We start from the raw sequence: 14575 nt of genomic DNA, 5'->3' as shown, positions 1-14575 counted from the left end.
AGGTAGTTTCTTTGGATGGAGCATCATTTTCTGTTTGTTTGTCTTATAATTTTTTGTTATACACTGAACTTTTTTTTTTATTTGCATGGGCAGGCACTAGGAATTGAACCTGGGTCTCTGACATGGCAGGCAAGAACTCTACCACTGAGCCACCATCTTCCGCCCACACTGTACACTTTAATATTTTAAAGTTTTAACTTTTTGGGATTTAGTTTCTGAGATGTCTGCCCTTAAGTTTTTATCCAGCTAGTGATATAATGGAGATTTCCTTGAGTGCCAGGAACTATCAAAAACAAACCAACCAAAGCAAAAAGCACCTTTCACAGTCTTTGCAAATTGGTTTACTTTAGCTGATAGTCTCCTTGAGAGCTTTGTTCTCCTATCAAGAACATGTGCCCAAGGTGAATGCAAAGTACAGGATCCTCTGCGGCTTATCTGAGCCTGAGGGGAGCCTGCCCTTGTCCTGGATTTGTGCTTACTAATGACCTTAGGAATTCCCCCATTTACAGGAATTAAAATATCCACTCTATTCCCTATGACATAGACTGTCACCCCCTTTTGGGTACTATCTTGTAGGACTTAATGTAGAACTTTGCTCCTTACCACTTGAGCCTAATTATTTCTTACATGCTGTAGCTGTCTACAACTGCTTCTCTGCCTGCAGAACAAGTTCTGGGAGGGTGAGCTCAAATTAAGTTTCTTGGTTTGGTGTTCCAGTCTTCCTCCTGAAAGATTGGTACTGACATACAGGAATCCCAGTGTGCACATAGGGGTTACTTTGCTCACTCTGGAACAGGACCACATACCCACAGAGGGTGCTCAGGCTGGCACCTCACTTATCAGGGAGTGAATGGGGGAGAGGATAAAAAGGGCACCATGAGTTTTGCCGAACATTTTTCAAGCTTTGTTTTCTTGATTTGGCTCTTGCCCAGTTACTACAACCTTTTAACAGTTTTCCAGTTTTGAAAACAATGGCTCTGCCAGTTTTTGCTAGTTCAAAGATTCTGTGGGGGAACAGAACTCTGAAGCACTTTCTACCACCATTTTCATTTTCCAAAAGGTGCTGTAATATCTTTGCATTATTTTTGCAATTTTTCTGTAAGTTATTTCAAAATTAAGTTTATTTTTAGAAAAGTCACTGAGATAACGCAAAGAAATTTGAACTTGATGATGATAAAACAATAAAAAAAGAACTATGTGAAAATGTTAAACATTGTTATCCCTGGATGAATTATGAGTAATTGTTACTTATTTCTTTATGGCTTTTTACTTTTCCAACATTTTCACAGGAAAATGTTGCATTTTAATTTTTTGCATTTTCTTTTTTTTTTTTTTTTTAAAGGAAAGACAGAGAGAAGGAAGGAAGGATAGAAGGAAGGAAGGAAGGAAGAAAGGGAAACATCTTAAAACATTTTCTTGTTTTATTGTATTTTGTTTGTTTTGTTACATGGGCTGGGGCCGGGAATCGAACCGAGGTCCTCCGGCATAGCAGGCAAGCACTCTGCCCGCTGAGCCACCGCGGCCCGCCTAATTTTTTGCATTTTAATCAGAAGATGAAAGATGTCCAAAAAATATCTGAGCATTAGCCTAGAGAGTATCTATGATGGTGCTGTTTAGAAGGTCTGGTATGCAGAGAACCTTGAGTATAATTACTGTCTTGCTCCTTGAAGATTCTTTGGTGCAGTTGGCAAATAGGGCGTATTTTTACCTATGACCATGGAGGACAGGTGGCAGATGTGAAGAGTTGAGGATGCTTTGGCTCCTCCAAAATTAGAGGACCTCCAATTAACGTGCCTTTCTTTTCCAAAGATTGAGATAGCTGGTCTAACAAAAGACAGTATGCTTGAGATCAAAACCTTCCTGGAAATGTTAAGACATAATTTAGTGGTCCCATGTGCATTTCATCAGAGGCAAAGACTCAAGTTAGTACTTCCAAAGGAAACCTACTCTCTTGGTTCTCTGAGTAGGAGAAAGGCTGCAGTAGCATAGTTTCAGAGAAAACTTACATAGGGCCCCTGGGGTTGTGCAGTTAGGCATGGTTGAGTAGTGATTCCAAACGCTTATCTGAATTTTCACACCAGGCCACTTGTTTTCTCTCTGAGCAAGGCTAGATTTAAAGGTTATATTCCCTCCCAGCAGTAGCCTGGATACAGTTGGAGCGTGCTTAAATGTAAGTGGGTGGGCAAAGAAAACATTAAATAATTGTTCCAATATGACTTGCCATATCCTAACAATTTTTTCTCTCTCTCTTGTTATCTTTTAGGTTCAGTTTGTCATTGTCACTATCCACATAGGCCAATTCTTTTTCATGGAAGATTGCAAATATCAGTTTCCAATATTTCTGTATATCATATTGAGTTATGGGTGCATTTTTCTGCTGCTTTTTCTCCATTTTTGGTACCGTGCTTATACCAAAGGTCAGAGGCTACCCAAAACTATGAAAAATGGAATTTGCAGAAGCAAAGATCACTGAAATGCAAGCGCAACATGCAGACACCTCTGTGATTGAGACTGTTACCTCCTTTGACAATCAAGAAATCTTAAAATGTGCAGTGCATTTTGAATATTTTTCAAAACCAAGAGCCTGTATTTTTATGATGAGTTCTAGGGGTTTTGGGTATTTGAGAGCTTGAAGCTCGTAGATAGCCTAGTCTTCTGATAATTAGAGCCTAAAGCAGCTAGAAGATTTTCAGCTGCTTTTAAACGTGAAGTAACGGTTTTGTTTAATAAATATGCTTTGCTACACTGAAAGGGGATTGAAACAGTACAGCCATCTTCAAAGTCAAGTATAGATAAAAAATATCAGTAGGTATTTTGAGCACAGAGAAGAGATCCATGCAGTATAATAGATTCTTCCTTCTGCCAGGTCTGAAAACCTCTAGCTGTGGGCTCTGGCTTCGTTGCTTGTTGACTATATTCAGAAGATACTGTATTTATTCTAGAATTAAATTCCTCTGCTAAAGAGCTAATACAAGTGAACATGAAGTTAATTTTTTTTATAAGTTGTTACTTAAAATCACTGAAGATAAGAACACCCAAAACATCCCATATCTACTCCCCCTCGAAAATCTGTTGTGATGATGAATGCACAGCTAAATGACGATACTGTGAACCACTAATTGTACAATTTGGATGATTATATGATATATGACTATATAATATATCTCAATAAAATTGCATTTTAAAAAATCGCTAATGATAACTTTTAATAGATCTCTTTTAATGAATAAGTTTTACTGGTAACTTCTTACAACACTTTTGTTATATAAAATGTTTTATAAAGTATCAAGCATTTCAGTTAGTGCATTGATATACTTGATATTAAGGTTGAGATATTTTGAAAATAAGGTGACTTGTTCTGATGGGATAATGAATATTCTACTATTACTATTTGCAATTAACATATATCTGTGGAAAGTGGTGTATTTATCAATGGAAAAAGTATTCTGTAGTTCAGTGGAAAAACTCTGTTGTATTATAATTTTACTTTCTCAAGTCATGGTTTAAAGGATTCTATCTTGGTTAAAAATATATTGTTTAAATATGCAAATGTTCATATCAGTAGTGTGTTGCAGGTACCCTCAAATCATAAATAGCCTTAGAACACCAATTTTACATGATTTTCAGAGATGGGTTAACATAGCTTATGAAGCAGCTAGATGCAAATGCCAGCACAGAAGCTTTCCAGGGAAGACTCAGTTACATGAGGGTCATTCTACATTTTCAATAAAGAAAAAAAAAGAAGGAGAAAGAGAAGAAGAGAGAAACTGATACCATATAATAGTTATTGTTTGAGTTAGACTGTGTGGAAAAGTATTTTCCCGAATTGTGAATTAATGGCCTGGATTTCTTTTTTCAGATCTATAAAATGAAAGACTGAAAGAAAGAAACTCATTTTGCGTAGGCTATGTTTATTTAAAATTTCTATATTCCAAAATTTTCTTGTTGTCACAATTTTTTGTTGTTGTTGGAGTACTAAAACTAATTGGTCAGAATAGTTTGGCCCAAGAAATAGTGTCATTTCAGCATTTCTAAAGTTTTCCATATTATTTTTTTCTTGTCATATTTATACCTGATTTTGAATGACTGTTTATGCTTGTATGACTTTAAAGTTAGTACTTGTGGCTCGTTGCTGTGTAATACACAGCGGTACTTACTGTACAACAAGGCTATAGTTGTATCTCACTAATCTATTACTCATACTCTGACCTTCTGTGTGTACACTTAACAGATTCATTAGGTTAATTTCCTTTAAGTGACCTTCGGTCATTTCACTTACTTATTAAATGAGAAGCTGAGGATTGAGAAATGGAGGATTTCACCTTTTTTATAAAAAAAGAATAAAGAACAGGAGAGCAGAGCTAAAAGGAATAGCAGCTCTCATTTATTTCACTATGTGTCTCAGGGTTCCTTAAGTATTTACTTTTTTGACTCTCAGTATCTTGTGCTAAAATGGAAAGATGTTGTAGGTGCTATTATACATACATAGGATACCCAAAGAATCTTGTATAGGGCAAGACGAAAAGAAAGCAAAAATAAAAGAAGATAGAACAGGAGAGTTTATTTATTTTCTTAGATACTTTCCAACCTGCATAATTCACTCTCCTAACCTCCCTGTAGTATTTAAAATGTTTGACTTGCCCATGATCCAATAGCAACATGTGATGAAAAAGTGGGAACCACATTCTAAATTATATGAATGGGAGTGGAGCGCTAGAATGTTATATGAAAAGAGATCACAACTGGCAGAAGTATCCTCCATAGCAACATCAGTGGATCAAAATGAATATCACTGCATATAGAATTTGTATGGGTCATATTTTATTAAAAGAGCCTCTGTGTGGTCACATAGAGTTTCTACTGGGGTTTCATCCCACATTCCAGGACATTATTGCTTTTGGATGTGTTTACCTAACAAGCAGAAAGTCCAGTTATGAATCTGGTTTCTGATACAAAGCTCTATGTATCCTTGAGGGTCTGTGTTTATATTGTAAGTAAGCAAATGCACTTTTAAATCTCAATGAGACATTGCCATGTATTGTCTTAATTCTTAAAATTCTTAATTCAGTAGACTACATTATCAATATAAATTCTAAAATTATGAGATTCTATTACTTCAACTACCCTTTATTTCTGTTAACTTAAAGGCTGGAAAATTCCATGGTACTGTCAAAGTTTGGGATGGTCTTCTCTTTGTTTTGTAATAAAGTTATGGGGTTACATGTATATGTGTGCATGTATCTTTGATTTTGGAATCTAGCTGCAAACATTTGTATGGATAGCTGTTTTCCAATCTGAATAGTCATTCAACCAAAACATTTTACACATCTGTTGTACCTTTGCTCTGTTCAGAACACTGTGCTAGATATTGCAGTGATAGAAGGGTGCCTGTGAATGGCAGTCCTGCCCGAGTTCGTTTAACAGCAAGCAGGGAAGTTTCTGAAGAAATGTGAATTTGAACTGTGTATTTAAAGTAGAAAGAATTTCAAAATGGGTGGTGGGTTAGTGGGAAAGGCATTCTAAGCAGCAAAAGAAAAGAAAGAGCAAGTCAAGGCCTAGAGAAAGGAAAGCATTAGGAAAGTTTCGGGAATGGCCATTAGGCCAGTTTGGAGTGGGCCTTTCTGATGGCGATAGAGAGAAACGAGGGCAGAAAGGGAGGAGGGATCTGGCCACAGCACACGTGATGCCGCAGCAGCATTTTGACTTGATTCTCCAGGCAAACAGGAACATTCAAAGGTCTTGGAGCAGGGGAGAGTTATAACCAAAGTGATGCCTTAAAAAGACTCATCTGGTGGGTTGGGGTGGAGGCAAGAGACACTGAAGGCAAAGAGAAATGAATTGACTAGGAGGTAAAGAAAGCCAATGTACATGAATAGAAAGGAAGAGACTGACGTGAGAGCTCATGAAGAGAGTCAACTCTGGCAACTAATCACAGGTGAAATGTGTAGCAAGGGCCCAGGGGAGCAGGGTGGTGGTATGGAAATTAGGCTGCATCTAGAGCCCTCAGGCCTGGATGTCAGATGCCAAGTGTTCTTGGAAAAGCTAGTTGACCTGTTTCAGCATCTGTTTCTTCATCTACAAAATGGTACAAATTCTCCTTGATGGTTGTTGTGGGGCTTAAATGAGTTAATGAATTTAAAAGCCCTTTCTAGTAACTGGTAAAAACATGAAATAACATGTGCACGACTAATTTTTGTATCTCTAGTTGTAGTGGCAAAAGACTGTAAACAACCCAAATGTCCATTAGTAAGAGACTGGTAAATAAACTATGGTGCATCCATAAAATGAAGCATGGTGGACCTGAGAAAAAAAAGAAATGGAAAAGTTCTATATGCTGTCAAGAAGTGACCTCCAGGAAATATTAAGAAAAAACCGAGGTTCAGAAAAAAATACATTCTATGCTACCTTTTGTATAAGAAAGAAATGGAGAGCAAGAATATGATTCTTGTCCTCTATTCCTTTCATATATATATTTATACATATACAGAAATATGTTCATGTATAAATATATATAAACAGAAATGCATTTATATGTATATTCTTCCCACTTACATATATATTTTATATATTACATATTATACATACACATATCTATGTATAGAGATATGTGTGTATATTCTTGTCCCCATTCCTTTTGTGTGTGTGTGTGTGTATATATATATATAAGACATAAACACACATGCATACATAAATATGCATTTGATTATATTTCAAAAAGAAATGGAGAATGAACAAAATTTATAAAATTTACTTATGACTGGAGAGAGCGAATGTGTTGGTTTATATAAGGATAGTAGACTGCTTGGAATACACCCAATTTTATCATTTTAACTTTGGAACCATATAAACTTTCTTAGACAAAATTAAATAAGAAAGGAAATAGCAAATTTTCAAAAACTAGAGATAAGAAAATCAGTCTATAAAATTGGAGGCATAGACTTCCGGAGAAGATGGCGGCTTAGTAAGACGCGCGGGTCTTAGTTCCTCCTCCAGAAAAGCAACTAAAGAAACAGAAACAATACGAAACAGCTCCCGGAGTCACGACAGAGACCAAAAAGACAGCGTACCCCATTCTGGAACAGCTGAACGGGCAGGGAGAATCTGCTGCGGTGAGCTACCCAAGGGGTGCGCGTTTTCCCGGCCGGGGCGGCTGGCGACTGGGGTCCCCTCCACGCACGTGGCTCCCCGGTCTGACTGGGAACGTTGGATAGCGGGGCCCTCCCGTCACGCTTGGCGTTTCGGGCCAGCTGGGCAATTAGGACCGGCACTCCCCCAAGCCAGGGCGGCCGGTGACACCCCCCGCCCTCCACGCGCGGTTTCCCGGGCCGACTGCCGTGCAGACAGACGAGCGCCACGAGCTCCACCTACTGGGCAGGAAAAGAAAAACAGAGCCCAGAGATTTCACAGAAAAACCTTTCAACCAGCTGGGTCCCACACCCAGGGAAATCTGATCAAATGCCCAGACACCAGCAGAAAATAATGGATGACGCTCGGAAAATTGAAGATATGGCCCAGTCAAAGGAACAAACCAATAGTTCAAATGAGATACAGGAGCTGAGACAACTAATGCTGAATATATGAACAGAAATGGAAAAACTCTTCAAAAACCAAATCAATAAATTGAGGGAGGACATGAAGAAGACATGGGCTGAACAAAAAGAAGAAATAGAAAATCTGAAAAAACAAATCACAGAACGTATGGGAGTGAAAGACAAAGAAGAAAAAATGGAAAAAACAATGGATACCTACAATGGTAGATCTAAAGAGACAGAAGCTACAATTAGTGAACTGGAGGATGGAACATCTGAATTCCAAAAAGAAACAGAAACTATAGGGAAAAGAATGGAAAAACTTGAGCAGGGGATCAGGGAACTGAATGACAATATGAAGCGCACAAATATACGTGTTGTGGGTGTCCCAGAAGGAGAAGAGAAAGGAAAAGGAGGAGAAAAACTAATGGAAGAAATTATCACTGAAAATTTCCCAACTCTTATGAAAGACCTAAATTTACAGATCCAAGAAGTGCAGCGCACCCCAAAGAGAATAGACCCAAATAGGCGTTCTCCAAGACACTTACTAGTTAGAATGTCAGAGGTCAAAGAGAAAGAGAGGATCTTGAAAGCAGCAAGAGAAAAACAATCTGTCACATACAAGGGAAACCCAATAAGACTATGTGTAGATTTCTCAGCAGAAACCATGGAAGCTAGAAGACAGTGGGATGATATATTTAAATTACTAAAAGAGAAAAACTGCCAACCAAGACTCCTATATCCAGCAAAATTGTCCTTCAAAAATGAAGGAGAAATTAAAACATTTATAGACAAAAAGTCACTGAGAGAATTTGTGACCAAGAGACCAACTCTGCAAGAAATACTAAAGGGAGCATTAGAGTCAGATACGAAAAGACAGAAGAGAGAGGTATGGAGTAAAGTGTAGAAAGAAGGAAAATCAGATATGATATATATAATACAAAAGCCAAAATGGTAGAGGAAAATATTATCCAAACAGTAATAATACTAAAAGTTAATGGACTGAATTTCCCAATCAAAAGACATAGAATGGCAGAATGGATTACGACCCAGCAATACCACTGCTAGGTATCTACTCAAGGGACTTAAGGGCAAAGACACAGACGGACATTTGCACACCAGTGTTTATAGCAGCATTATCTACAATTGCAAAGAGATGGAAACAGCCAAAATGTTCATCAACAGACGAGTGGCTAAACAAACTGTGGCATATACCTACGATGGAATATTATGCAGCTTTAAGACAGACTAAACTTATGAAGCATGTAATAACATGGATGGACCTAGAGAACATTATGCTGAGTGAGTCTAGCCCAAAACTAAAGGACAAATACTGTAAGGTCCCACTGATGTGAACCGATATTTGAGAATCAGCTTGGAATATATCATTGGTAACAGAGACCAGCAGGAGTTAGAAACAGGGTAAGATAATGGGTAATTGGAGCTGAAGGGATACAGACTGTGCAACAGGACTAGATACAAAAACTCAAAAATGGACAGCACAATAATACCTAAGTGTAATGTAACTATGTTGGAACACTGAATGAAGCTGTACCTGAAATATGGTTTTTTGTTTGTTTGTTTGTGTGTTTGTATCTTTTGTTTTTGTTTTTTTTCTTTTTCCTTTTTATATATATATATTATTAGTATTATTATTTTAATTCTCTTCTCTATATTAACATTCTATATTTTTTTCTGCTGTTTTGCTAGTTCTTTTCCTAAATCGATGCAAATGTACTAAGAAATGATGATCATACATCTATGTGATGATACTAAGAATTACTGAGTGCATTCGTAGAATGGAATGATTTCTAAATGTTGTGTTAATTTCTTTTCTTTTTTTTGATTAATAAAAAAATTTAAAAAAAAATTGGAGGCATAAAACAGAAAATCCTGCTGTCTAGTGACTTTAAATCTTAGCATTATCTAAAAGAACAAAATATTTAGTAATAAATTTAATCATGATGGTGAAGGATTTGTACACTGTAAAAAAAAAAGACTGCTAAAAGAAATTAAAGGCCTAAATAAATGGCAAGACACCACTGCTCATGGACTGCAAGACTTAATAATGTTAAGATGACAATAGTACCCAAAGTGAACTGCAGATTCAATGCAACACCTATCAAAATCCCAGTAGTCTTTGTTGTAGAAATGAAAAAGCCAATCCTCGAATTCATATAGAATCACAAGGGGACTTGAGTAGATAAATCAAATCTTGAAAAAAAAGAACAAAATTAGAGGAATCACACTACCCAATTTCAAAACTTACTGCAAAGCCACAGTAATCAAAATGGTGATATTGGCACAATGATAGACATATAAACCAATGGGATAGAATCAGGAGTCCAGAAATGAGCCCACACAGCAACGGCCAACTGATAGTCAATGGGGTGCCAAGTACATTAAATGGGGAGGAGGAGATATTGTATCTTCAACAAATGGTGCTGGGATATTGTATGTCTACAACCAAAATAATGAAGTTGGACCCACCATATACAGAAATTAACTCAATATGGTGAAGGATATAAACATAAGAGCTAGAACTATAAAACTCTAAGAATAAATAAGAGAAAAACTTCATAACCTTGGGTTTAGGAATGGTTTCTTATATATTACACCAAAGCATGAGTAACAAAAGAAACAAATAGATAAAATTTAAAAATTATTGTACATCAAAGGATATTTTCAAAAAAGTGAAAATGCAGCCTACATAATGGAAGTAGTTGCAAACCGTAGCTCTTTATAAAGGTTTAATGAACAGAATATATAATTAACTCCTACAACTCAACAATGAAAAGACAAGCAACCCAATTAAAAATGGACAAAGGACTTGAATAGACATTTCTCCAAAGAAAATATACACATGGCTGATAGGTATGTGAAAAGATGTTCTACAGCATTTGTCATCAAGAACATGAAAGTTTAAAAAACTATGATGAAATACCATTTCATGCTCGCTAGGATGGCTCTTATTAAAAAAACAAACAAACAGAAAATAACAAGTATTGAAGAAGACGTGGAGAAGTTGGAACCCTGTACATTGTTGACGGAATTTTAAAATGATGCAACCACAGTGGAAAACAGTTTGTCTCTTCATGAAAAAGTTGAACAGAGAATTACCATATAGCCTGGCAATCCCACTGGTAGGTATATACCCCAAAGAATTGAAAGCAGAGACTCCAACAGATATCCCTACACCATTGTTCATAGCCTCAGTATGCACAGTAGTCAAAAAGTGGAAGCAACCCAAATGTCCATCAACTGATGAATGGATAAACAAATTGTGGTATAGACAGCAATAGAATATTGTTCAGCCCTAAAAAGGAATAAAATACTGATACATGTTACTACATGGATGAACCTTGAAGACATTATGCTGAGTGAAATAAGTCAACACCAAAGGGACAGAGATTCTATGATTCCACTTACCTGAAATAGCTAGAATATGCAAAGTCATAAAGAAAAACGTATACTACAGGTTGCCTGGAGGAAGCAGAGGGAGAATGGGAAGTTAATTCATAACAGGGGCAGAGTTTCCATTTGGGATGATGGGAAAATTCCGATAATGGATGGTGGTGAAGGTATACCACATTGTAAATATGCTTAGTCCCACAGAATTGTACGCTTGGGTGTGGTTGAGATGGGAATGTTCATGTTGTGTGTATGTTCCTTCAATTTAAAAACAAAAGAGATCAAAGAGCTGAAATACATAATCTTGTATTAGATCTAATGATGGAGGAAAAAATGGCCAAAATGACATTACTGGGACATGAAAAAAATTGGAAGATTGTATTATTGTATCATACAGTATTGCATAATGCTATATTGTATAATATAATAAATGAAGTACACAATATATATTATATAATACTGTATTATATAATAATACAATCTATATATAATATAGACTGTGACATTTAATCAATGTTAAATTTCTTGAACTTCATAACTGCATTTAAGGCATTACATGGATGACTGTCCTTGTTCTTAGGACAAGGACATGTTCAAGGAGCATGATGTATACAACCTATACTTAAGTGTTCAGAAAATAAATTGATAAATGGATGCAGATGGATGGGTAGATAGATTTTATGGCATGGGTGGCAGAATGTTAAAATTCGTGGTTCTGGGTATCCGGGGAAGGAGAGGGATATGTTGGAGTTCTCTGTGTGGGGTTTGTATTTTTTTTTTAATACTTTGCTATATATTTGAGAGTATTTCAAAATAAAGAGTTAAAAAAAAAAGAGACTGGTTATAGTCTATAGTTCTAAAGTACTTTATAGTCAAGGACTCAGGGGAGGGGCACAGAAAGAGGATACAAACATGCCACAAAAGATGGGAATATGTCTTCATGTGTCTGTTAGGCTACCAAATACAATAGAAGCTAGGTCTGCCTCTTCTAAAAGACTTTGCACACAGAGAATTCCATTTATACTTCAATGGCCAAAATCACATTTCATGTCTACCCTAGTTGCAAGAGAATCTCAGAAATGTAATTTTCTAGCTGGGCTCATTGCCACCTCCAATAAAATCATCAGATTCTATTACAAGAAAGAAGCTGAGAGATAAATATTGAGTAGGCAACTTGTATAACCTCTCCATTGTGAATCATTGCCACCACGAGCCATTAATATGGATAGAAGTGTGCTAATTTTTCAGGTGTGGAAAAGGAAAAGCAGTTGTGTACAGCAGTTTAGGGCCAACATTACCTGATATTACTAAATGGTCTGTCATTATTTTGGGATGACTATATACATAGATATATAGATAGTCAGCATATATTCTTCCATTCTGTGCAGAACATCCTGTTATAGTGCAACTTTTCATGATCTTTATAGAGATGATAATATTATGATTCTCAAGCTGTATCTATAGTTCAAACTATTATTTCCTGGCAAATGACTCCAAAATTGCTTAAAATTTCAGCAGTTATTTTAATTTTTACCCTTTTGGAAGCTTAGTAATTTGGGAAGGGCTCAGCTGAATGGTTCTGGCTTAGGGGTCTCAGATGTGGTTGCGGTTAAACTGTGGCCAAACTGGAACAGTGGGAGGCTGAGGCAGCTGGGGCTGGGCTTGGCAGCCCTTGTGTAGTTTCAGACACTGTCTGTGGGGTCTTCCACTTCACCTAGTTTGAATTTCCTTACAGCATAGCAATCTCAGGGCAGTCAGACTACTCACAGTGACTAAAGGCCTCAGGAGGGAGCATTCCAGTGAACTAAAGGGAAGCTCCATTGCCTTTTTTTTTTTAGTTTTAGTTTAAACAACAAACAAACACAAACATTCTTGACATGCTTACAAACAGTGGCTTAAAATATCATCATATAATTATGTATTCATCACCATGATTGTTTTTTTTTTTGAACATTTGTATCTCTCCAGCTAAAGAAAGAAAAAAGAAAAAACTCATACATGCCATATCCCTTACCCCTCCCTCTCATTGACCACTAGTATTTCAATCTACTCAGTTTATTTTAACCTTTGTTCCCCGTTATTTTTTTCTTACCCATATTTTTTACAAATCTGTCCATACTGCATATAAAAGGAGCACCACACAAGGTTTTCACAATCACACAGTCACGTTGCGAAAGCTGTATCATTATACAATCATCTTCAAGAAACATAGCTACTGGAACACAGCTCTACAGTTTCTGGTACTTCCCTCTAGCCACTTGAACACGCCATAAACTAAAAAGGGGATCATCACATATGTATATTCACCACCATGGTCATTTTATAGAACACTTGCATCACTCCAGAAAAAGAAATTAAAAAAATGAAAAAAGTGTTACAAAGCATACTCCTTATCCCTCCCTCTCGTTGACCACTAGTATTTCCATCTACCCAATATATATTTTTCTAATTTTAACATTTGTTCCACCATTATTTATTTACTTTTAATCCATATGTTTTACTCATCTGTCCACACTGTAGATAAAAGAAGCATCAGACACAAGGTTTTCACAATTACACAGTCACATTACGAAAGCTATATCATTATACAATCATCAGGTCAAGGTCAACAGATGGCAGTTCTGCATGCCCCACCTTACATTGGAGACAGGAGACCAATATAACTTGGTGGAGTGTGGTGTTTATCCATCTCACGGGAAAGGGACCCTGCCTCTGAGAGTTCTCATTCATATAAGTGTCTAGAGCTGCTTGTTCCCAGTTTTCAGGCTTAAAGTCTGGCCAAGCTTTTTCATTAGTCTTACTGTCTCCCCCAGGTTGTAGAAGGGCACACAATAGAAAAAGGAGGTGGGGGTAGCTTGGAGGATGGCCACTTGGTATGTGTGTGATTTCTCCAGAGAAAGAGGTGGGTTGGTGAGATCTGGGTGATGGCTGCTTGACAGGTGTCTGCAATTTCCCGAATGTGGGAGATATTATTGTAACATTTGCCACAGAAGATAGTGCCTAAAATAGATAGGTGTGCTTATTTTCTCTTTGGAAGCTGTGCTGGTTTAAAAGGATGTATGCCCCCTAGAAAATCCATGTTTTAACCAACATCCCATTTCATAAAGGTGGAGTAGTCCCTATTCAATACTGTATGTTTGAAACTGTAATCGGATCATCTCCCTGGATGATGTGATTTAGTCAAGAGTGGCTGTTAAACAGGATTAGGTGATGAGATGTCTCCACCCATTTGGGTGGGTCTTGATTGGTTTTTTGGAGTCCTATAAAAGAGGAAACATTTTGGAGAAAGGGAGATTCAGAGAGAGCAGAGAATGCTGCAGCTCTAAGAAGCAGAGTCCACAAGCCAGCGACCTTTGGAGATGAAGAAGGAAAACACCTCCCAGGGAGCTTCGTGAACCAGGAAGCCAGCAGAGAAAGTAGCAGATGATGCCTTGCTTGCCATGTGCCCTTCCAACCGAGAGAGAAACTGTGACTGTGTTCGCCATGTGCCTTTCCAGATGAGAGAGAAACCCTGAACTTCATCGGCCTTCTTGAACCAAGGTATCTTTCCCCGGATGCCTTAAATTGGACATTTCTATAGACTTGTTTTGATTGGGACATTTTCTCGGCCTTAGAACTGTAAACTAGCAACTCAT

At 37.2% G+C, this 14575-nt stretch overlaps 1 protein-coding gene across 1 annotated transcript in view; it reads left to right on the top strand.

Moving 5' to 3' along the window:
• ELOVL7 (ELOVL fatty acid elongase 7) overlaps positions 1-5211 on the top strand; it is a 102586-nt gene extending 97375 nt beyond the window's left edge. Inside the window, exon 8 of the mRNA XM_077117240.1 lies at positions 2264-5211. Within this exon, the coding sequence (XP_076973355.1) occupies positions 2264-2473 (210 nt within the window). The 3' untranslated portion in view covers positions 2474-5211. The remainder of the gene's footprint in view (positions 1-2263) is intronic.
• The last annotated feature ends 9364 nt before the right edge of the window (positions 5212-14575 follow it).

This window comes from Tamandua tetradactyla, chromosome 9 (assembly GCF_023851605.1).
Source record: "Tamandua tetradactyla isolate mTamTet1 chromosome 9, mTamTet1.pri, whole genome shotgun sequence".
NCBI classification, from domain to species: domain Eukaryota; kingdom Metazoa; phylum Chordata; class Mammalia; order Pilosa; family Myrmecophagidae; genus Tamandua; species Tamandua tetradactyla.
This window is presented reverse-complemented; position numbering and strand designations above follow the sequence as displayed.